Genomic DNA, 26,019 nt, shown 5'->3' on the forward strand with positions numbered 1-26,019 from the left:
ATTTTATTTTTTTCTTAACTTAAAACTTTATTTACATAACTATTTCTATTTTTCTTACGCAACTAATTGCATTCTGTAGAGTTCAGCATAAATACCATTCACTCGCATCAGTTCATCGTGTGTACCTTTCTCAACAACAACACCCTTCTGCAAAACACAAATCATATCTGCGTCTCGTATCGTTGTAAGTCTATGAGCTATCGTAATACACGTTCTGCCACTTCTTGCCGCATCCAATGCATCTTGAACTACCTTCTCACTATGCATATCCAAGGCTGATGTAGCCTCATCTAGTACTAAAATCTTTGGATCTCTAACTAATGCTCTAGCAATAGCTATTCGTTGTTTCTGTCCACCGGACAGTTGAGCGCCCTTATTACCCAACGATGTTTCATAGCCTTGCGGAAGGGCCACAATAAAATCGTGGATATTGGACTTTTTGGCAGATTCAATGATTTCACTCATTGGGATGTCTTCACGGAAATTATTACCATAGGCAATATTTTCAGCTATCGTCCGATCGAAGAGTACTGGTTCTTGGGACACTAGACCCAATTGCGAGCGAAGAGTGTCGAGGGGGAATTCGGTGGTAGGTGTGTTACTGAGATTGACTGTTCCAGAAATTGGATCATAATAACGAAGAAGTAATTGAATGCAGGTTGATTTTCCACATCCTGAGGGACCTACGAGGGCTACTGTTGTACCCTTTTTGATTGTTAGGTCAAGGCCTTGAAGCACTGGAATTTCTTTACGAGTTGGATAGTAGAATTCGACTTTCTTATAACAAATATCGCCATCAGTTTTCTAAAAAAACAGAAAATATCAGTTAGAAATGATATTTTAAAACAAGTAACGCTGGTAACGCTTACCTCAACAGTATTGAACGGCTGTTCAGCAGGATTGTGAATAGCTGGAACTCTGTCAAAAAGTCTCAACAATCTTCCGGCAGAAGTCATTGCTGCACCAACATTCGGAGCATAGGCCAAAGCCTGTCCCAACATCCAAGAACCAAAAAGTAACGCTTCGGAAACTCTAAAATAACGATTCTTATAAAAATTGATATTTTGGAAAATTGGAGATATTTGAACTCACTTGATGATATTTTCATATTCAATGCTTCCAGCTGCAACCAGCATACCTCCATAATACAAAGAAATTCCATATGCAATAAATGGTGAAGCTTGTCCCAAGCCAAATACCGTTCCACGGAACCTAATCTTCTTCTTCGAAGCCTTATCAGCCTGATCAGTCTGTGTAACGTACCTTTTCAAGACCTCTTTTTCCTGTCCAAGACTATTAATTGTTCGAATATTGGCAATAGCTTCGACAGCAACTTGTGAAGCTTTCTCAACAGCTTGTCTTTCAATGTTTGAACTTGCCTCCATGTAACGCCCTTCAATCATAATCGATCCAATAACAAATGGCACTGTTACCAGCGTTACCAGTGTCAAATTCCAAGAGTATACAAATGACATAATAATTCCAAGAAGCAATGTCGAAACAGATTGGACCATTATGCCAACTCGAGAACCAGTAGCCTAGGGTTTTTATAAATTAGAATCTATGTTTAGAGGTAAAAATTGATGGTAACCTACGCCTTGAACATTTGAACAGTCTCCAGCTAAACGAGAACACAAAGCTCCAACAGAATTCCTCTGATCATCAAAATATCCAATTTCTTGGGATACAATGGTCTTGAATGCCCTTTGTCGTAATCTAGTTGTAAGTTTAGCCCCAGCTACAGTAAACATGTAAGTTTGAACAAGTGTTCCCAAGCCAGCAACTAATCCGATGCCAAGGAAGAATAGAGCAAATTGATTTGCTTGGGACTGAACATAGTCATCATCTGGATTTGACATAATCTGAAAAAATCAACAAAAGTTAGAACCTTATTCCAATTAAACTTTAGGCCCGGTGCAAACATTTGACTCCTAAGGTTTCATACACTAGTGCGGTGGCTCTTCCAGTGACGTTACGGAAGACGAAGAATGAATCGCATAAGTTAAGTAACGCAGCGTTACCGCACTTTTGTATTACTCCTATGGAATTAAATTGCAAAAAAATGCATGTCTGCACCGAACCTTATTTTCAAGACTTACCCCAAAGAAGTCACCGAAATAAACAGCCCAAACGGTAAACGTACCACCATGTAACGCTGCAGCAATGCAGCCAGCTAAGATGAAGAATTTCTCAGGCGCATTCAGTTTCATCAACTTGAAGAAACCCACTTTGTATTTCTCTTTCAATTCTTTCTTCTCGGGGGAATCTTCATCTTCACTTTCGCTATCTTCATCAACAATACTTCCATCGGATTTATTCTTAAACGATGCCATTTTTCGTAACCTTGGTTCTTGATCTTGAATAACTTCTTCCTTGCGTTTAGTTGAATTAACCAAACCAAAGTAAAGTCCCTTCTTAGCCATAAGTTCTTCGTGAGTTCCCTGTTCCATAACGAAGCCATCTTTAACAAAAACGATCTTATCAGCATTGGTAACGGTTGATAAACGATGTGAAACCACAAGAGTCGTTCGTCCTTTGCTAGCAACTTCGAGAGCATCTTGTACTCGTCTCTCAGAAGTGGGATCTAAAGCTGAAGTAGCTTCATCAAGTAACAAAATTCTTGGATTTCTAACCAAAGCCCTAGCAATAGCAATTCTTTGTTTCTGCCCACCAGACATTTGGGCACCTTTTTCTCCAACCATTGTCTTGTAGCCATCAGGAAGTTGACTGATAAAGTTATGACAATTGGCCATTTTGCAAGCTTGTTCGATTTCTTCTTGCGTTACCGTAGGCTTTCCAAATCGGATGTTATCTTCAATGGTGGTCGCGAATAGTACTGGTTCCTGTCCAACAACTCCGATTTGAGACCTTAGCCAAGCTACATTCAAGTCTTTGATATTTCTTCCATCTAAACGAACAACTCCACTTTCTGGATCGTACATTCTCTGAAGAAGTTGAAGACTTGTAGACTTGCCACATCCTGATGGTCCAACAAAAGCTACTGTTTGACCGGTTTTTATCGAAACACTTAACCCTTTCAAAACTTGAACTTCAGGTCTTGATGGATATTTAAAGTGAAGATTTTCAAACTCGATATCACCACTGATCGAATCAGGTCTCAAGCCTTCTTCACCCATGGGATCAATAGCAGTTTGTCGATCAATCACAGCAAAAATTGATCTAGCTGCACCTTTGGCAATGGCGAAAGCTTCCAAATGTGGTGAAGAGAAGCCAAGATTCTGAGCTCCCATAATTACACCAAACAGCACAATAATCAATACAGCTGGTGTATAATTACGAACTTCTTTATAACGATCTTCAATAATCAACTGGACACCATACCACATTGCAATAGCATAACTGCAATAAATAATAAACCACATAACGCCACCTCCAATTCCCGAATAGAGACCTTTTTTCTTTCCAATATTTTCAGCTGGATGAAGAAGTTTATTATAACGAGCTGATTCTTTTCGTTCACCGCTAAATGCTAAGACCGTACGAATTCCACTGAATACTTCTTCAGCGACATTTCCAGCAATTGAATAGGCTTTAAGTTCTTTCACTGTGAGACTACTTTGAATTTTGGCAACTAAAGCTGTTGAAATAATGATAAATGGACAGCAAGTTATGACTACCAGAGTCAATTCCCATCCGTATAAAAATGAGGCTCCAATTGATGTGATGAAAGTCATAATGAGGAAGGTGAATATGGCTACTTTTTCAGCGATTCCTTCTTTTAGTTTTTCGAGATCTCTGTAAAAGTTAAAGAAAAAAGATTGATTATAGAGTTTAAGGATGGGTGGGTTTGAAAAGTTTACTCACTCTGTCATTTTGCTAGCAAAATTATTTCCAGATGTTGTATCATACCAAGACATATCTTGTCGAAGGATTGATTGTAAGAAAAGGGTTCTTATGCGGCGGATCTGGAAAGAAATTAAGATAGGTACATTTATTAAAAGGCTTACGTTTGAGGCTTATAGGCTGAGAAGAAAGACAGAACAACGAAAGGAAGTTCCCACTATTTCCTTGCAAAAATCTGTGATGAATGATCGAAGAATGGTTCCTAAGAAATCGGTAGAAATATTAATTTTGTATGTGAAAACGAGGTCCTAGGTCAAATTTTGATAGTACAGACTAACTTGATTTCTAAGGAATAACTCCTCTAGTAATTGAATGCTTTAAATTCCACGCCACTGATATCAATATCGTGCTGTTTCCAAGGTGGACGTTCAAATTTTGAATAGATTTACTTCTTCTTCTTCTTCTTCTTAAAAAAAAAAAAAAATAACTACTGGAACAATGTCAAAAGGTTATCAGGAGTTTTACATGAGTCGTATAAGGCTGAGAAAGCGCAATCTGATCTGTTCTACTATATAAATCAGGGACTGTTTAAATGGACAACAGTCGGTGTAAAACTTCTAAAGACATTGCAGTAGTAGATCAGTAAAAATTTATACCATCGAGTACTACTCTGGAAGTCAACCCGTTTAAAGATTCAACGAGTTTATTTAATCAATCAAAAACTGGTCAGACTTTTATAGTTAAAGTTCTTCTCCGGTTTAGATTGAGATTGGACTGGGTCAAAGGGTGTATTTTTTTTCGAAGAGACAGTAAAATCTGTTATTGGTCCCAAAAAGCCAATAATTCGTGTAGAACGTCTAAGAACTTATGTATAAACGTTTAAATGGTCATCAAAACCAAAAATAAAATGAATCTTGGGTTTTGGGACCAATTACAGATTTTACTGTCTCTTCGAAAAAAACACCCTTTGACCAAAATTTTTTTTTATGAAAACTAACTGCTTTCTATCCCAAATTCAATGTTTTTACCAAATTTCATTAGGGTGATCCATCATTTTTGTTTTCACTCAAAAAAACACCCTTTTAACCATGATATTTTTATAGACACTATAGATTCTTGTTTCTTATCTCAAAAGTAACATAATTCCTAATTTTCAATAGAGTAGCACTAGTACTACTCTAGTATTGCACACTTTTCTTAATATACCCATATATTCTCTACACCTAAAAAAAAAACTCTTTCACATGAAAAAAATTTATAGATTTCTTTTATTCGTAATCCCCATGAGAAAGAGAATTATTGAATTTCGTGAGGGTACCATGGTATACCATTGATTTTATTTTACTTATCGCTGATTTTCCCTATTTTCCCAAAAAAAAAACACCCTTTAACCTAAAATATTTGTATATACTTTTTGAGTTCTTGGTTTCTGTTATAAATGAAACATTTTTACCAATTTTTATTGGTGTAAGAATTTTTTCCCAGTTTTTGTGGTACTAATTCTGAATTTAATCATTTCTTCGAGATTCGAGAATGTCTTCGAAGGTTCTCGTCTTTGCTTCTCGAAACTTCCTTTCCATTAGGGGGCGCTTCATACTTAGAGTCTAGTGGGATATTTTGGGATGTGTTCAGAGGGTAGGTAGTTTCTTAATTATTATAGGTGAGTTCACATTTCTACCTTTGGTGTAGTAGGTAGTGTGTTCAGATATTTATCTTAAAAAGAACTTCTGAAATTCGTTACAATACCTTTCTCACACACAACTTAACCTATCAAAAAAAAAACCCTTTCACGAAAAATAATTTTAAGAACTTTATGAATCCTTTGTCCCTGCTTTATCTAAAACTTTCATCCCGAATTTCATCAGTGTAACATGTTTTTCACATGGGTTTAGGTTATATTTTACCTGTTGAAGTCAAAAAACAAACACCCTTGTTTTTAATCGGCAATAACTTTTCTTAGAGCAATCGTATTGACTTTATTTTTATGTCATTAGATTCAGCATCAAAAAATACCTTAAAAACATGTGTCACATGATAATATTCGACAAACAATTTTGTTCACTATATTTTTGACCTTCACCCCCTCCCTCATGTCCGCGAAAAAACACTCTTCCACCCAACTTTTTCTTATAGACTCTTTTTATCGTTGGTTCTTAGCCCAAAAGCAAACTTTTTGCCAAATTTCATGAGTGTAACAATTTTTTCTTTTTTAAATTCATATTTTACCTGTACTATTCGTTTATGAAAAATCTAGAATTTAGGGTGGGTTTGAATATCGGCCATAAGAAAACTCAATTTTGTTTACTATTTTACAAGTTCATTTAGAATCTCTTTCTTTCTTAGGTCAAGAGTTTCTTAAATATTGCTTTATGAGCATTTAATTGTTAAATTGGTCAAACCATAGCTCAAAACTCAAAGGGATGTAATTTTTAGTGCCAGTTCGTAAAAAGTCTTTCATCAGTCTGTGAGTGACATTACTCGAGGGACAGACTTGAGCTTAAACTGTTGGTTGTTTTGTTGACTTTTATCATTGTACACAGTTTTTATCAAAACTAATTCTTTAAGGTCTTAAATTGCCAACAACTAAGTTCTGATATTTTAAATTTCTTTGAAATTTGTAAAAATAGTCCGTTGGACGGACGGATAGAATTATGAATTTATCTCAACAAAATGTTTTTCAGTAAATGATGATCCCGAAGCATAAACTTCAAATTTTATAAATCAACTTTGAAAACAGAATATGAAAGATAACATCAGGATCAATACTTTTTTGACAACTCAAGGATAATCTAAAAACAGGAACCGAGTTACCTATGGCAAAATTTTGTTTCCCAAGATCAACTTATCCAGTGTTAATTCTGACTAACTCTTAAAATGTTTAACAAAAAATTGGAATTTTCAGTTCTAAGACTAAATTATCATTTTGAAGAAGGGAGTAATGGTCTATTTAGAATACAATATATAGAGTAATATTTAAGGCTATTTATCAAGATTGATTTTATGAAAAATTAAAAAAAATAAATATTCAAAGCTAATTTGTAAACATTTTTGCATACATTGTCTGCCTGACAGTAAAAATACAAATAAATGGTTATCTCACAAGCTACTTAATAATAGTTATTATTTTTTCAATTAAAACTCAATTAAATTACAGTGTTCAGGAAGTAGCATTATAATTTTCTACCATTTCTTCCGTCTATGAAACTATTTTTAAAAACAAAATGTACCTGATTTAGAGCAACTCCATTCATAATATCTAAAGCAATGGCAAGTAATATCCACTCAGCCATACCTCCAACAACACTTCCAATACCAAAAGCTAATGAATCATCTTTAATTGCTTGAATATTTTCTTCTTTACTTGCATTTGTTCTAAAAGACAAACAAATTAAATCAATCAAATTCTTAAGAAAATATTAAAATTTATCATACTTACAATACTTTACCACCTCCAAATATATTCAATATAAAAGTTGGTGATGATGTTCCAAATCCTGTTGTTCTGTCAATTAATAGCGATGTGAATTCACCATAAATTACTACCGAATATGGTACTCCAATTGATCCTAATGCAGCCAATACCACACCGAACATCATTAAAAGTCTTTCACCAATTGTTGAATAACGATACTAAATTAATGGAAAAAAAAGCTATTAGAAGGACATTTTTTGAAATCATTTAACTTACCAATGAGAAATATGAAACACTTTCTGCTTTTTCTTTTGAGGCATCTTTGTTAGTTGAACTAACTTCTGGCGAATCATCATCGCATTTCCTGTAGAAATCTCCTTGATCAGGAAGACCATTTGTTGTTTTACTCGATGGAGGTTGTTGAATTTCGATACTTCCTCGTGTCATCTTTGATTCTTAATTTTTTTAAAAATTCTACTTTTCTAATTCTTAAAAATAAATTTACTTGTTTCTATCAAGTTCAGTCAGGTGTTTATTAAATATTATTTATTTAAATCTATTTAATGAGTGTTTTTGTATTTTGTAGATTAGTTTAATTAAGCGAGGTTTATTTTTTTTTTAAAGTTTAGCCTTAGACGTAGATAAATACTTTTTTTTATGTAGAATTAATATCAGTTGCTGAAATGAGAACAAATAAAGAAATTTGTTGTAGAAAATTTATAAATAATAAAATCATTTTAATCTTTAAACAATAAAGAGGATAAAAAATATATTTTTATTATACAATTTGTTATCTTAAACAATATGCACTCTCTCTGTTTACGTGTTTTACTACATCTGTGCAAATAATGACAATTATGCCGGATGATTGGATATACAATTTTGTATCTAATTGTTCTAAAATGATAACGAGTAATCGTCTTCTAAGGTAATTAAGACTTTCATTAATTACTAAGAATTTAGATTAATTTAATATTCTTTTAATACCCATACTTAAAATAAATAAATTAATTAAATATGAAGAAAACAAAGAAAAGAGTTAAAATATTTTAAAATTTAAGGATTTTGTTGTTATCATTAAAAACGATTTGTCTATTTGTTGATTTGATTTAAATTATTATCTAGGCTTATAACCCTGAGATATTTGTTTAAAGAATTAGCATTAGTGAGCATTAATTGAAGATTAAAACTTTGAAAATACATATATGCAATGGAATTTTACCATACTTAGATAAAATAAAATGCACGACTGGGTCGCACGTACTTGCTCTTGGAATTCAAAATGCTTAAATTTTTAAAACTTATTTGTTCAAATTTGGCAAATTTATAGGAATATAAAAAAAATTCGTTCTTCAAATAAAAAAAACAACTCTTTAAATTAAATCGAGTTAAAAAAAAAAGTATGCAACTTAATTTCTTTTATAAAGATGAATTTTTAGAAAAAAAAAATTCAACATCGTTAGAACCGTTTTTTAAAGGGAAAAATTGTTTTAAAATTAAGTTGGTATGCCATTTAGTAGAAACTATTAATCAACACCTAAGACCAAAATTTCAAAAAAATTTAATGTTTCGTTTTCGAAAACTCGATTTTTTAAAAAATTATTCTAAAAGTTTTTTAAAAAAATCTAAAACATTTTTTCTTGCGATATAGGTACTATAGGGCAAGTTTAGGATTCGTAAAAAAATCGAACTCGAGATAACAATTTTACATGACATTACGATGATGGAAAATGCCAAAAAAGTGGGTATGGCAATTCTGTCTGTCTGTCTGTCTGTCTGTCTGTCTGTCTGTGTGGCTGTCTCTATCTGGAGCTGCAGCCTAAACAAGTGAAGTGATTTTCTTCAAACTTGGTAGTTAGCAGTTTTTGGTGATTCCCTAGACTGGAAATTGATATTTTTTTTGTATGACCAAAACTAACGGTACCTGCCATATAACGGAAATACAAAAGTTAATTTTTTTCAAAAACTACTCTACCGATTTTGATTAAAATTTTTGTTTGTAGTATTACACATAAGAGCCAACTTTTAAAATAAAAAAAAATATTTTTTGTACCGTTATTAACGGTACCTGTCATAGAACGGTTTTTTTCGTTTCTGAATATCTCGTACAACATTAACCCGATTTTAATGAAATTTTTTATACAAAAGTGTTTAAGTAAAGGTAATATTAAAATTTTAGAAAATTTTCAAAAAACGCATTTTTGGATTTTTAAAAAAATATTTCAAAATTTTTTTTTTTTGAAAATCAATTTTTTGAAAACGGATTAATGAAAAATTTTGAAATTTAGTTTTTATGTGTAAATTAATTATTTCTTCAAAATGGCATACCAACTATTTTTTTGAAAAATGTTAGACATTTTTTATATATAAAAAATTTTTTTTTTTAAAAACGGCTCTAACGATTTTCGAAATTTTTTTTCTAAAAATACCTTTTTATACAAGTAATAAAATGGCATACTTGGTTTTTTTTTTTTAAACATCATTTAAAACGGTGTTTAATTAATTATAAAAACAGATTTTATTTTTTTACACTACCTATGAAATTTCTTGAAAATATCAAATTTTTGCTAATTTTCTTGAAACATTAGAGTTACTTTAAGCATAAGAGCAAGTACGTAATTTAATTTTTGATTTATATAAAAATTATAAAAATGCTTTTGTTTAAAAAATGTCGTTGAAGTTAAGCAAATCGTTTGGGAGAAAATGAGATTAAAAAAAACACGGTTCTATGGGAGGTACCGTTAATAACGATTTTTGAAAAAAAAAAACCTTTTTAATAAAAAAATAGACCTTATCTAAGAACTAATACTTTAATTTTTTTTGTCAAAATCGTTGGAGCCGTGTTTGAGAAAATTGTTATGACAAATTGGTATATGATAAATACCGTTATTTTTGGTCCAAAAATATTGATTCCAATAACCCCTCTGTAAAAAAAAATGACTATGTGTATTGTGTACTGTAAAAATGCGAAAAAATCAATTATTTTAATTTTTAAAATGACCATAACCTGGATTTGTTCTTGTTATTTAGAGAATGTCTTTTTCAGTGTATACTGTACAGCCAATTTTTGACATGTCAATACAAATTTTAATGAATATCAAAATTTTTCTATTACAAAATGAGGTGTTCAGATTTCAAAACAATATTGGCTGGAGTACCACAAGGTAGTGTTTTAGGTCGAGTTTTCTTCCTTTTCTTTGCACACGAAACAAACAGAAGACACCAAAGTTTGCTAAAATACTTGAAGTAGACAGTTGATTTATTGAATAAAATAAAGTCAATTCAAGTTTTTATTATTTCTACCTTTAAGTCACGAAGATAGGAATAAGAGTGTTGGTTAATGAGTCTATTTAAAATTGAAAAAAAAAAAAAAATGGTATTAAAGCCGCAACAATGCATTCATTGGGAACAAAATAAATAAAAAAGTGAAAAGAAGAACAATGTTCAAGGTCGAAGTAGGAAAAGGTTTAAACAAAATTGAGAACAAAAGAAGGCATTTCTAACATCCTTTTTTGTAATTTAAATTAATCAAAAATTTATTCACAAGACCATTTTTTTGATAATTTTTGTCTACATTCAAAAATTACTACTTTAAAAAATTCAAACTGTACAAAAGGTTCAAAGTTGAATGTATTTACCAAGACTGTTTTTATTTGAATAAACATTTGGGAGCTTTAATAAATTAGCAATAAATATATTGCCAAGTTTATATTGCCTGCAACCCATATTGCATGTGTGAACTGCAGAAGAAAATAAAAAAAAAACACTTATAAAGAGGTAAATTTTTAGAATTTAACGAAAAAAACATGTTTAAAAATGCAACAAAAAAATCTTTTCATAGAAATATAAAAACAGCAAAAATGAACTATCAAACGAAATTACACTTAATTTTTGTAAAACCTACTTTATATAATTTGTGAAACTGACTTTAAAAGACAATTATCAAATGTTTTTTTTGTTGAAAAATATAATATTTATAAATATCTTCGGTGCAATTACAATATTTAAGACGCAATTTCATTTAAGAGTTTACATTTTTTAAATCATTATTTTTCGTGATTTGAATACATAAAAGGTTATTGTTTCATTGCAATAATTTATTATTTCAAGATTTGTTTTATATTTTTGATTGACATACAGTTCACTTTGGTGTCATCAAAGTTGATTAAGAAAAAATTAAAATACACGGCCGTTTCTAACAGACTTTGGCACCTGTTGTTTTTTCAACTTTTAACAAAAAGGTTAATATAGATAATTATAATTCTGGTTTTTATCTACTCGGTGTCTTTTGACATCTGTTCAAGTCTATGAAATTTTTTTTGTTAAGAATTTAACATAAGTTCAACACGATTTTCCCATAAAAATGACAATTTTGGAAGCTATATTTTAGTAGAAAAAAAAACCTAATAAAAACAATATGGTGGTGATTCTGGATTACACTCACGTTATCAATTGATTGGATTATTTTAAACATCCATTGATTTGAAACACCCTTTTTTTAAAGCTATAAACCATGCTTTGTTTTATTGTATTTATCAAATTCATTTAAAAATATTTTTTTTTAATCGATTTGTTCCACACGCTCCAAAGATATTAATTCAATATTTTGTATTTGCATTCAAATGCTTACTCAATGAACAATGTACATTATTTATAATCCAAAACAGATAACTTTTCACATTCACATCAATTGTCGCTACCATTTTCATATCAAATCTATCACATGAAAAAAGATTGTTAAGCTCAAACATTTGCATATAACAATAAACAATTTCAAAGGTGTACCTACTTTTTGTTGCATAAGATACAAACCTAGATTTATTTATCAATAAGATAGTTAAGTTAAGTTAGTTAATATAAGGAAATAAGCATAGAAGATAGAACAATTCTTAAATTCAGTAATATTGGAAACGTTTATTTCCAATATTATTGAATTTAATATTTGTACAGAAATACACTCTACATTATCCACAAATTTACCCAACTGGAGTGTTTGAATAATCTTTATATTCGTTGCTTCTTGTAACTTCTTATACAAATAATCAAGGTTTATCAAAATCCGATCAGTCTTATCTTTAAAAATACGATTTAAGACAAAAAAAAGAATATTTTAGAAATTCTAAGAATTTTCTAAGAGCATTCAAAGTTTTTGAAGTTATACTTTTTTTTTATTTTAAAGCGAATTTTTGTGTGTAGGTACACGTGAACAGCTGAAAACACATTCTTTTTTTTTCTATTTTAAACAAATAGAATTATTTGTTCTCATTTTTTGTCTTAGACACAATTCAATAAAGAATATAAAGAATAAAAAGCTTGAAATGAACAATTTAATAATCATATTTATAAATATGTGTGCCAAAATAATAACAATAATTAACTTGGCAAAAATTGTTTTTACATGCAAGTCAAGCGCATGTTAAAAAATAAATACATTTATACTTTTTTATATAATCTGAAATAAAAAGAGCTGTATAGTTAATTTAGTACATTTTTAGTCTTAATTTATATTTTAAAATAAACGATGATTGTAAAATAAGATAAATTATATAATTCATTAATAATTTTGACCTTGACTAATCAGGATACATAAGAACGAAAAAAAAAAAAATTAAGTAATACCATTTAAATCATGAGAAAAAAAAATAACCCAATGAGGTGTGACAAAACAAACAAACCGACGAAATTTAAAATAATTGAAAATCAGTTTATTAAGTGATGGTAAATTAATATTTAAAAACTTGTTTCGCGCATCAATTATTCAAATTAAAATCTATAATTTCCTCTTCTACACAAAAAAAAATCGATTTAGTTCGAGTGATTCATTTAAAGTCAATAATAGTCAAAAACTAAAAAAAAACAAGCCAGACAGAAGCAATTTTGATCAAAATTCTTTGTTACTTATCGAAAGATATTACTAATAGAGATCATTGTGGTTGATCAACCAGATCGTTTGTGTAGTGTACACTACGGGTCAAATATATAAGTCCAGTGTCATAAGTTTTTTTTACATAACTACGGTAGAGAAAAAAGGAGGGATATGTGTTTGACAAGAATGTATAAATGTATGCTCATCTGTTCCTTCATAACTTCTATGCTACTTATTCAATAGGTATATTTAATTAACTTAAACAATGGTCCATTTTATGTTAATTTATCTGTATTTCCACTTCAAATTATAAAACATAACCATAATCAACCCATCATATCACGACTCATATCATCATTGGACAACTCATCATGAGAAAAGTCATCACAATGTTGTAGGTATTTTCAAATATACATTACTTGAGGCAATCCCAAGAACCGTTTTGTAAAATTGTCACATCCCTACTAACAATTTTGCTTCTATAATGCTTTACAGAAGCAACAATTGCATCTGTAAGGCTTTATAGAACCAAAATTGTTTGTCGGGATAATCAATGACAAGATATACCTACAAGAATATCTTTGAAAAAAGGGACTGTTGCAGCAAAATAAGGATTTCTATATTGAAATAGTTTCATATAAAAATTTTGAAAAGGTTAAACTTGATTCTGAGAAAAAAAAATATTATAAGTTTCAATAAATCGATTGTACCTATTTCAATTTCTTCGAGTGTAAATTTGTATATCCTAGAAAAAATCAATTCTTCGTCATCAAAGCAAAATAAATTGAAAAAAAGTGTAAACAATGGATTTTTCCTCTTTCTAACCAAACATTTATTGACGACATGCAAAAAAAAAAATGTGCGTAAAATTATATCAATTTAAACAGTTGTTGTCATATTTTTTTTATTTTTATTTATAATTCAATTTTTATTTTATAAGAAATATTCTCCAAAGCAAAGATAAAAAACGATGTCAAACAATTAAACATGACTTTTTTCGATTCAAAATCAAGTAAACAAACACGAAATACAAGAAAAAAAACATCAATAATCATGATCATCATCACGACAATAAAAAAAATATGAAAATGAGTTGTAAGAACATTTCGGAAATTGAATTTTTAATCAGTAGTTGGTGAATTTTAATTAAAAAATTAAATTCTATTTATATGATAACGTGTGATATAATTTATTTTTAGTAAACTTTTTCTAATATATTTCAATCTTTAAATTACTTAGTTACAGTAAATGAAGAAAAAAAAAACATACCCTCGTTGAAGAGATTAATGTCAATAAAAATTTACCCATTAAATTGAAAATGTTAAAGGATCATAAATAATACATTTTTGGTTATCGAACTTTATATTATCTTTTGATAAAACGTGCGCTGGCTAAACGGATGGAAAAAACCCCAAAAGATAGAATTTGACTGTTTAAATTGCTCAAAGAATCTAAAAGCCGACAAAAGTTCAATGCCAACTGTTTGATCTGAAAGATTGCCAAAAAAAATTATTTCACTAAGAAAAGAAAAAAAAAAAACTTAGAAATAAATTTGTGTTTGAAAAAACCGCAAAATGAATTAAAATAATGAAAACGTGCAGCAAATCTAGCAAAATGTTTTTTTTGTTTGTTTTTCTTTAAAGAATATTTCACTTCTGCATTAGTTATTTTGAAAAATTCTTTATAGTCTGTCAATATGTCGACAATACCACAAAAATTGTGTTTAACAGACTTTTTTCATTTTAATAAATCCATTCATTTAATATTTGGTATTTGAATTATTACGTTGTTTCTTATTTAAAATATTCAATATACATTCATGTATGCAAAATAAACATTTCAAAGTGTTAGTGTGAGGTTCTTGATTCATAAAATAGCTAAAACGAGTCTAGCCAGATAGCAAAATTTGCTGATAAGTATATAATAGTCTGGCTAATGAGATCAAAAGGCAAAGTATACTAAATTTAGCAGTAAACAAAAAAAAAATGTACAGTCTATTCTCAATACTTTCGATGTTATTGAGTATTTCGGAGAATTTAACAAAAAAAAAAAAACAATTAAAAATAATTCATTACTGAAACATTCTTGATTTTGTGCAATACAATGGAATTAAAAGAAGAAAAAAATTTTTAACCTTCTAGTTTTGAGTTCTTTTTTTTAATATTTTTAAATAAAAGCAACCAGCAAAAAAAAAAAGAACAATGAAAAAAGATAATAAAATGTGCCATACAAATGATTTATGAATTCACTTTGGTCATACTAATTCATGAGAATCAACAAGAACGAACTTTCATACTGCAGCATTGGTTCACTAATTAAACGAAGAATTCCAATATGAATAATTCTTTCAATAAAAGCACCATAGGAAGTATGAAAAATTCTAGAAATCACCCATTTCTTACTTCTTAAGGACTGAAGGAAAAGAAAATGCTGAAAAAGTTTTTTTATTTAAGACCTTAAAATTGTTTTTTTGATAAGAAAATGGAAACAAATAAAATTCATAAACAAAACATGGTATTTTAAAGTGGAGATAAATTTTATCAAAAACTTTTCCAGACTTGTTAAGTCAATGATCAATTAAAAGATAACTTTTTTTTTTTGTTAAATCACATTGAATCACTTCAAGTCTCGTGCAGTACGCACTGTTCCTATTATAATAAACAGACAAATAAACAAACGTCACAACTCACTACAACTTAAATTGAGTGGTGCAATTCAATTATAGGGTTGTTGAGAGCTTCTCACACGTCTTTGAAAATAAATCGCGTGAAATTATGAATTACATTTATTCAACTCAATTAGAAATCAATTGAAAAAAAAAAGGATAAATAAATAAATAAAACTGATAGCTGAAACAAATTTCCATTTTGTTCGAAATTGAGTACTTAAGCGGCTAAAGGAGTAATTTAACTATCAGCTGGAAATTTCTTTTTTTTTTTTGTTTTTATGAAAAGCCTGATAACAAATCGGTTTTATGATGTTTTGCCTTGACATTGTAAAACAATAAAATGACAATACATTTTTTTTATTGTATGATAAATTTACAACTAACAGATATTAAATTGCTTTTAATTTATGTATTTGAAGAAGTAAAGAACTGTTCAATAAATCTACTATAATGCGTTTTAATGAATAGTTGAAAACATTAAATTATCCAAATTGCAAAAGTGACATAATTCAAACATTTTAACTGACAAAAAAAAAAAAAAACTATAGGAAGAACAAAAATTAAGATGACGTCGTTTGATTAATTTGTTGATTGCTCAATTGAAATTGAGATTAAATTAATTGATAGCACTATCTACAAAAGCTGATTCAATAGCAAATAAATCTTGTGGAAGTAATAAGAACTTCTAAAGGCAGATTAGCTTAGCAACTTTTTAACTATTTTTTTTGTTTATTTTTGATAAAATACCTTAACTTTTTTTTAAGGTTTAAATGATTATTATTATTTATCAAAATTGGGAAACAGTTTTATTTATTTGTGTTATTATTATTTTTGATCAAAAAATTGACGACGATGACGTTTTTGTTTTGTCTTGATTTCAAATTTTTGTTCATTGAGTAATGACACAGAATTATTTTGTTTACATTCTTTGATTTATCACTATTTTTTTGATTTTTTAACACTGTCAATCAATAGAAAGTAAAAATTTATGAATGATTTTGAAAAATTCCTATACAATAAGGAACAACACATAGATATTTGTTTAGTTTGTCATTATGCAGAATTATTTGTGCAAATGTTTTCTAACTAAGGTGGGTAAGTAATAAACAAGAGTTTATTAACAAAAATTTGCTCATATTTTGGAATTTCCCCGACTTTTGGAGTAAACAAGATAAATTTGATATCAAAAACACATTTGGTCCTGTTGTATTTTTATTGTTTTATAATTCAATTTTTTTTTTTTTTTATTTTATGGAAAATGTATGTTTATGTTTTTGTTTTTTAATTTACATTTGTGTACTTTTCTTTATTTCTAAAAACAATAGTTTGTTAAGAGTTAAAATTTATGAGATTCAAGTAAGATTAGTAGATAAATAGGAAGGTATGCATACATTTAAATAAATAAACTTAAAAAAGGCCAGACTGTTCTTAAAAGAAGTAGGTATTTATTTTTAGTATTAATCCGGCTACATAGGACCAGATAATTTTGCTGGTGGAATTGAAAATTATACTTGTGCTCAAAATTAGTGGAACGCAAACAAAAAGTGACAGACAAGTTTAATATCTCTAATTTGTTTTTTGATCCAAAAATATGTTTTACAAAAATGTTTGTAATTTCAATATTAAGGCTGCTTAAATGTTTTTGAATGCATTTTTTCATTCTATGTAATGCTATTTGAATATATTATTTTTGAAAGACTTCTGGTTTCCATAAATTGTTTTCTATCAGAACTTTTTGAAAAACAAAAAAAACATACATTTTTCAGATATTTTTATAACATAAATACTAATTTTTTAGTTTTTCAAACTGTCTTTTGAGCCGAGACAATAAGTCTTACAAAAAAGTTGTGGTATGCAAAGTTTGTTTACCTACAATAATTTTACGTAATAACGTCATAAGACCGCCTATGACCATAATTTGTATAAGATTGAGATTTTTTGAACGCTCTAAAAAATTGCCAAAAATAAAAACCACCAAAAAATACCCCTAAAAAAGTAGGTGTTTCTCGAAAATTCATATTTCCAAACGCAAAGACTTAAAAAAAATCCGTATCAGACCATTTTTCAAATTGTCAAAAAAATTTCGCCTACCTATAATCACTACTTTGTCAAAGGTCTATCACATGTTTAAGTTTTAAAAAACCATTTATAGCTTGGTTTCGAAATATTCTAGAATTTGTTCAATACCTTTGTTAGCCTAACAATAAATTTATCTATCGATTAAAAAACAATCAACTTTTATATACAACATCGCGTTTAGAAAATAGCCACTTTTTTGCAATTTTGTTTTACCCCTATTTACCCTATTGATTAGGTTAGGGTTAGGTTCAACCTTAACCTTTTTATCTTTCAAATAAGCTATAGAAGATTTTTGTATCTACCTATAACAGTTTATTTCATAATTTCTAATTGAAATTTATGCCGCACTGCTAAAAATTTCAACGTGAGAAAATGGCGTCACTTTTTCGTGGACGCTGCCATGATACATCGATTTATAAGACGTTATCATGTCAAAAATAGAATAGGAAGAGAAATTCTATTGGTCAAAGTTTTCAGCTTTTTAAAGTAAGGAATCAAAAATAATTATACCAAAAATCTCCACTTTCAATACAATTTGTATGGACTAAAAAGCAAGTTTGGAATTGGAAAAAAATCGTATTAAAAACAACTATCAGGCAGCTTAGTTTTAGGGAGTTAGAATTTTGGCCAATTTCATGTATAATTAAATTTATTAAAGTGTAAGGTTCAACATGGATTTATTTGCTGATAAAATATTTGTAGGTACGACTAAGCGAATAACAAAAAAACAAAAAATAATGAAGGCTTCGTAAAGATGAATCGTCAAATTTCTGTCTGGGCAATTAAAATCGTAAAAAATTTATCAATTGAATCAATTTTTTTTTCAAGAAGTTCAATAATTTAGTACACAATTAAGTTTTCTACTAAGATTATTTTTTTTTAGTAGTAGGTATAATGTATTACTTTACGATAAATTAATAATATAAAACTTTTAGATTTCAATCTTCTTTTATTAACTTTTTATGTTTATATGATCCGAAGGAAGCTATTCATTTTCCATAATTTGTTTGGGGGAAAAACCAGCAATATAGTAATAAACAAAATTAAATTGTAAGCCGGTACGCGTGGTGATATGTTTAATCTAAATCAATTACTTTACGAACTATGACTCAAAATTCTATCAGCTTAAGGAAGTGTGATTAAAATTTTTACCGAAGAGAAACAAAAAATTAATCTGATCGATCTTAAATGTAGATATGAAACTTTTTCACTCATAAAACATTTTGGCTAGACATATTTATAGATATACATTTACATATGCATAATTAGAATTAATATAAGTAGAAGCTTTGCATAGAATTGCATTGTTTTACATAATTATTATTTGTTTGTTTATCAATAATTTTTTTTTTGATTAATAGTTTTTTTATTTATAAGTTTGTTTTTTCTTTTTTATTTCATATTGAAACGTAGTAAGAAGCATAAGTTGACGATGCATTCTTAATTAAATTCCAGGTGTTAAGACGGGAGACTTTTAATCATAAAAACATGGATTTTCTTGCTTTAGATCTAATTTTTAAAATGTAGAAAATAATTGCTTTTGTTGAATTTAATGTTGATGAAATATTTATAATTTTTGCATCAGATGAAACCTTTCAAAAAGTTAAATAGCTTGTTTAAACGTTTGTTAACACGATAGCCAGTTCAACTTCTTTACGTAATATCAGGTTCTTGGAAATAGAAAAATTATTTATTAAAGATATGATTTATTTTGAAAGATGTACGCGCAATATGAAACATATTGAATGACCCAAAGGGCAAATGTAATTAGATAAATATTTGAAGCTAAATTGCATATTTATTTTTTCATTAAAAGCATTTTATATTAATTAAATTGTCAAAAGGCTTAAACAGATTATCTTTCTAAGCAAATTACAAAAAATACAATCAATTGCGAAGTTAGCACTACCACGGTAAAGTTATATATTTTATCAAAATTTAGAAGAAAATTTATTAAATTCAAATCTTCTTCACACAATAAAGGACAGTCTTTTTATTGGTAATGCGTTACCGCCTAGCTTTACAAAACCAGCATTCAAACATTCACACAGTGATGAAATCAATCTAATGGCAAGAAACAATTAATAGTTCTTGTAAACTAGAGCACATTCATTAACAACAAATTCATTATTACAGGCAATGAAGATGAAGCTGAATGCATTTATTTTTATTAATAAGCAATGAACAAGATCATTGTTTGAATTCAATCAGTTTAGTTTTATACTGAAGAAAGTTCTGTCAACTTGATTGTTATAGATATTTATTTTTCTATTTTTCCTTTCGTATTAATGCATTTGCCTCGAGTAATAAATCTAAATGAATTCGTTGATGGGCTAAGTTCATAGTCCGAGAAGAATGTCCACAAGTCGTTAGTCAACAGTTTTCTTAGCTTCACCAATGTAGATTCCATTGGATATTAAATGAAAATTAAAAATAATTTTGATTTAAAACAATTTTGAGACTCAAAAGATTTAAACAGAATTTTTTTTTATTATTAAATTCAAAGAAAAAAATAGAAATGAAAAAAACAATGATTTTGATCTAAAAAAAAATAAAAAAAAATAATCGTTGCCTTTGTTTAACAGCTTAAAAAAAAAAAAAAAAAAAAAACAATTCAAAAAAATAAGAATTAAGTTTTAAAAAATATTATTAGTTTTCAAATATTGATTTTCCAAAAAAAAAAATTACTAAATTTTCCTTTTTTTCTAAATTAATCACTAACTATGATTATTAAAACGTTTCTCTACAAAAATTTTCATAGAAATCGGTTTAAGTCGTTTACGGGAAAGTCTGAAATGTGGAAAACGGTCGGTTTGACCTTGAAAATCACAACTTGCAGAAAAGAGATTTTTCTGGACTTTTGAGGTAAGTTAAAGAATGCCAAAAAGAGATATTGAGCCAAAAAACATTCTATTAACATTCATTCCGAGGTTTGACTGTACTGTACTATAAGCAGTATTTTGCCTTTTTTTTAAATTAAAAAAAAAACAATCTTTTTGATCGAAAAAATACGTTTTTGTTTAATTTTGTTTTTATAAGAAAAAAAAAAAAAAAATTGGTGCCGTTGTTTAACAGTTTTCAAAAAAATTTTAATCGAAAAATAAAAATTAAGTCTTATTACAAAATATCATTGGTTTTTAAATATTGATTTTTCAAAAACAAACTAATTTTCTTTTTTTGAAAATTTAATTATGTTTACAAAAACGTTTCTACACCGAAAAAAAAAGCAATATCAATTTAATATTTTTTAAATATTAAATTAACATTTTTTAAATATCAGCCAAAAATGCTCTATAAAATATAAAATTTTGGAAATTTTTTTTTGATATTTTATTATCATTTTTTCATATCAATTTCTCATTCCAAATTATTGAAAAATATTAAATATAAAATTAAATTAAAAATTCTTAATGTGTACTAATTTGAAGGCGCTTTGTGTTTTTTCGAAGTAAAATGTATGATTTACTGAGAAAATTTGATCGGCAATAAGATTTTACTTCACATAGTTTGGAAGAAAATAACAAAACAATTATATCACCTATAATAGAAAAAATAATATCACCACTATTTTGTAAAGAATATTCACTTTCAGTAATGTTTTGAAAAAAGAAAGAAAATAATAAAAATAATGAAAAAGAAAAGAAAAGAAATAGGTTTCATTATAATGAACTAAAACGTAAAATCTAGTCAACATTGATATTTTAATTGTCAAAGCAAAATTTTCACTATCCACTTAAACTTAAAAAAATGTCAAAATGATATTTTAATTGTCAAATTGAAATTTTCACTATCCCACCTGAAATTAAGAAATATCAAAATGATATGATAAAATATCAAAATTGATATTTTAATTGTTGGACGACTTTTGTCACTGAAAAATGTTAATTTGATAGCTGTTATTATCCAATTTTTTTTTTCGGTGTACATAAAAATTTCCATTAAAATAGGTTTACGGGAGAGTTCGAAATGTGGAAAACGTTTCTATTTTTTTATTACAAAAAGTAGAATAAAATATAAAAAATCCTTAAATTCATAGAAAATTCAATTTTGAGACACTTTTTCGTTCGTTTGGACGTACATAGGTGTGTAAAAAAGTTAAGAATTTTTAATTTGTAAGTTAAATTTAAATTATATTTAAATTTATTTAGTTTTTGCAAAAAATTTTAAATTCGTCATAAATTTAACTTTAAATATATTAAAAAAATACTTTTGTTAAAAATCGATATTTTTTCAATATTAGCTAACTTATTTTCTTATTTCAAATAAAAAAAACTTTTTTTCTTCTATTCTTCAAAACTGCCATCGGCATCGGCATGAAAACATAAAGGAAAGAAAAAAATGAATTGCAAACAAGTTTTGTTTCAAATAGAAACTAGTTAATGGTACATTGACTTCAATTTCTCAGATATATTTAATTTTTTTTTAAGTTTTTAAATGCACCAAACATATGTACAAGCGTCTTAAAAACAAAACATCAAATATAAACAGAATTTGAATATAACAATTGATGCAAATTAAAATTTCTTTCCAATTACAAGTAGCCACTGGTGATCTCTATCCATTAATCACATTCCTTGTGTTAATCATAATCATTCTAAAAAACGTATAAAATCATCAATGAATTTCCTCTTACAACGTTATTCACTTCCCTGTAAATTATGTATCATTATCGTTCTTTACTTGGAATATTGCCAATCATGCACAAGAATCATGTTAAAAAAAAAAAAAACTTTAACCAAAAAGCTTTTTGCATCATCAATAAATGCATCTATGAGGGGGAAATACTAAACAAAACAAAAAATCAAAATCACACCAGGAATAACCTGCTTGAATTTAACTTGAAATTCAAAATAAAAAGTGCGAAAGATATCTACATTAATTGGCTGCAGTTCTTTTCAAGAACTGACCAAGTACCTAGTGCGTCATCAGTACATCACAAATACAAGTACCCGGGAATACCCATTAAATTGTGTTTCTTTTCTTATAAATAGTTTCAAGAGAAATATAAAAGTGAATGGTAAACATTTCGTCTTAAAGCAGACTACATATAAAATCTGTTTGAAATGAGTCTTAAGTCACTATATTTGGAGTGAAGAATTTAAAAAAAAAAAAAATCGGTATTGTTAGAAAAAGAGAATATTCAAACTGAAACTACCCCTATTCACCCTACATAATCTTATGCAGGTAAAGGACGAGGACCTCTTCTTAGACACTGGAAAGGAATTAAGAAACCTACCTGAGGATAAGATTCTTTAACATTTGGGTATCAAAATTGATAGGTACATCTGCTCATTTTCTCAGTTTAGACAAAAAGTCAAAAGTAGGAAAATACAGTGATTTCACTTTGGCATAGTTTCTATGAAACAGGTATATACCAAAGATGCACTTAAAAATCATCTTCATTATAAAGATAGATAGAATAGTAGGTATAGCCATCTAAAACACCTTCACTCACATCGATATAGCTCATGGTGTCTCCGAAATACCATTGAAAATGTGCTACTTCCCAGAATCATAGAAACCAACCAATTGGTAAAAACTGGTTATAGATTCTATTTATAATCTGGTTTAACTCTGTTCATAGAAGTTATTCACCCATTCAGAGGTCTTAAGGAAGTATCTGAGGAAGAAAAAAAAAAACTCTTCAGGTATCTGATTTCTTTGAAGAGTTATGTTCAATCATCTTCAAAGCTATTTTTTAAAGACGCAGAATGATGGTAACATTTTGATTGAGTCCTCCTGCATTTTACTGAACAAGTCTGAAATGTCTTGTTTACTTAAAGTAAATAAAATAAATTAAACCTCAAATTCAAGCGGTAGCACGCTTCAATTAAACCAGCAGGGAGTTAAACTTTATTTATTCAAATTGTAAAAGCCGCTCAGCCAAAATGTTCCGCATTTAATTTAAATTTGCACTTTTTGAACTGCCTGAGAACTTGTGTAAACAAAGAATTTGTTTGCTTTTTATTTTTTGGTTTTTTTTTTATCTAACTGGTTTAATTAATTTAATTAATTCAAACTAGAAAACTAATACAAATTTATAGAAAAGGCTGAAAGACAACTAGTCTAGTCAGAATTTTAGATCATTTTCAACCAATTTTTTTCAAAGTTAAAAATCTTTTAAAAAAACTACAAATTTTGAGGAACTTTTTTGCCAAAAAAAAACTACAAAATCTTGTAAATTAAGATTGATCCATAAAATATTACCATGAACTGCACAAAAATATTGTTAATAGGTTTATCCGAATTGAAGGCTTATAAAATCGCGAAGAATATTTTATATATTCGCATAAAATAAAATAACTTGTTTATGAACTATTCTGATAGCCTATTTAAAAAAGCAGTTATTTATTTAAATTATGCAACCAAAAAACAATATAGTTCCGCAAAAATGCCTTGTGCAATTGCTCGTTCAATTGTTTTTTTTTTTTTTTAACAATTTTCGTATTTCACAATGTCGTATAAGGACCTTAATTTCACCATAATTATAAATCCAAAAAGACGATTTTTTCTTACCTTTTTCTTTGTTTTTTTTTTTTTTATTTCAGGTATCAATATTTTATTTGATTGGATTTTCTACAAAAAAAAAATAAACACTGGAATGTCTTCAAGACAATTATTTTATTAACAGATTCAGACACAAAATATTCAGACGATTTTAAATATCACCAAGAAAGATAAATAAAAAAAACTTTCTTCACACAACAATAATTTAAATTATTTTGTGTAATTAATTTAATTTCAATTTAAAAAAATTAAATTCTCACAAAATTCTCTTCTTCACTTTATAGAATTTTTTAGTATAAAAGAAAATTTTTGTTAGTCTCTTTTGATCCACAAATAAGAACACAAACCATGTCGATGTGAAAAGAGGACGAAGGAAATCACACTACACTCTACTTCTTGTACCGTCAACGGTCGCGATCAATTTAAATGTACTCTTGTTAAGTGTGGTGGATTTATATCCTCAAAATGAATTTTTTTCATTCTTTCTACCTTACTCTCAAAGATCTCAGTTCAGTATTCATTTAAGAAATGAATTTTTGAACTCTCAGTTGATAAATTTCAAAATAATTCATTTTGAGAAAAGAAAAATATTCATCGGTGTTAAATTCATAAAATTCATTCATTATATTAATTCTCTCTCTCGTCGGGTTATCAGACAAAATACAAAAGCTTTCGATATTGAGAACTGAGATACTTTTCATTTCTAATTCGCATTTGCAAGTAAAGAAACGATAGAAAAGGGTGGGTGATGTTGGGTTTTTAATGCCATTTGGAAGATTTAAAATAAATTCCGAAGTGACCATTCACGTTTCATTTAATATAATGAATCAACATAATTAACAGTTCCCAAGACAGAAGTTTGCTAGTAAAATGCTTAAGAAATTGCATCTAAACGTTCGGCGGAAATAAACAAATAGATGGCAAGGTACTATGACCATTATGACGTCATATGTTTTTTTTTTTTTTGTTTTTGTACTTTTTCTGTGTATTTTGAGTATCAGTGAATGAATGAATGAAATGAAATGCAAATTTTTAACAGCTTTTTTGTTTATCATACATATGTGTATGTACCTACACCAAGTCTTAATAGGGGAATATCTGAAGGGTAGTTTGAACGTACATATTTTCAAAAGTTTTCGGAACTGTATTTATTCATTTCGTCTGTAAAAGGGATAACAATGAGATTATTATATATTTTATGACGTTATACCATTAAAAAAAAACTTATAAACATAGAACTAGGTTGTCTGACATGGCATTGACCAAAGCAATTCAATTTGTACTGGACTTCACTCAACTCATAAATAAAAAAAAGTATGCAAATCAAGCCAAATTTTAGCTCCCATTTTAGTGGCAATAATGCATTGGATGAAGTGTTTCACTGCTAAAAAAAGTAATGCTTAATTTGCCTAAGAATATTTTTCAATACATTTTGCAAAAAGAAGATACAAAAAAATTTTTTTTAATGGAAATTATAAAACATATTATTAATGCAGTTCATTCAACCTCCTTCGATCCGTTTTAAATAGAACTGTAAGTTACTAAAAAAAAAACAATTTTTTTAAATTTCGTAAAACTCATAATTATAAGTAAGGAATACGAGTATGTATGGGAGAAAATATTAAAATTGTCAAGAACCTTACTAGAGTTTATTTTTCCTTAAATGTGTTGTAGCAGCTTCTT

General features: G+C 28.1%; 1 protein-coding gene across 1 annotated transcript; it reads right to left on the bottom strand.

Moving 5' to 3' along the window:
• Positions 1-24,767, bottom strand: LOC129918717 (multidrug resistance protein homolog 49). Its single transcript, XM_055999420.1, has 10 exons — positions 24,346-24,767; positions 7,493-7,894; positions 7,241-7,434; positions 7,032-7,176; positions 3,826-3,926; positions 2,100-3,756; positions 1,596-1,862; positions 1,093-1,538; positions 870-1,032; positions 1-804 (listed from the first exon to the last, which is right to left on the bottom strand). The coding sequence occupies exons 2-10, from the start codon at positions 7,661-7,663 to the stop codon at positions 55-57; spliced, it is 3,894 nt and encodes a 1,297-aa protein (XP_055855395.1). The 5' UTR covers positions 7,664-7,894; positions 24,346-24,767; the 3' UTR covers positions 1-54.
• Between the last annotated feature and the right edge of the window lie 1,252 nt (positions 24,768-26,019).

This window comes from Episyrphus balteatus, chromosome 1 (assembly GCF_945859705.1).
Source record: "Episyrphus balteatus chromosome 1, idEpiBalt1.1, whole genome shotgun sequence".
Lineage (NCBI taxonomy): Eukaryota > Metazoa > Arthropoda > Insecta > Diptera > Syrphidae > Episyrphus > Episyrphus balteatus.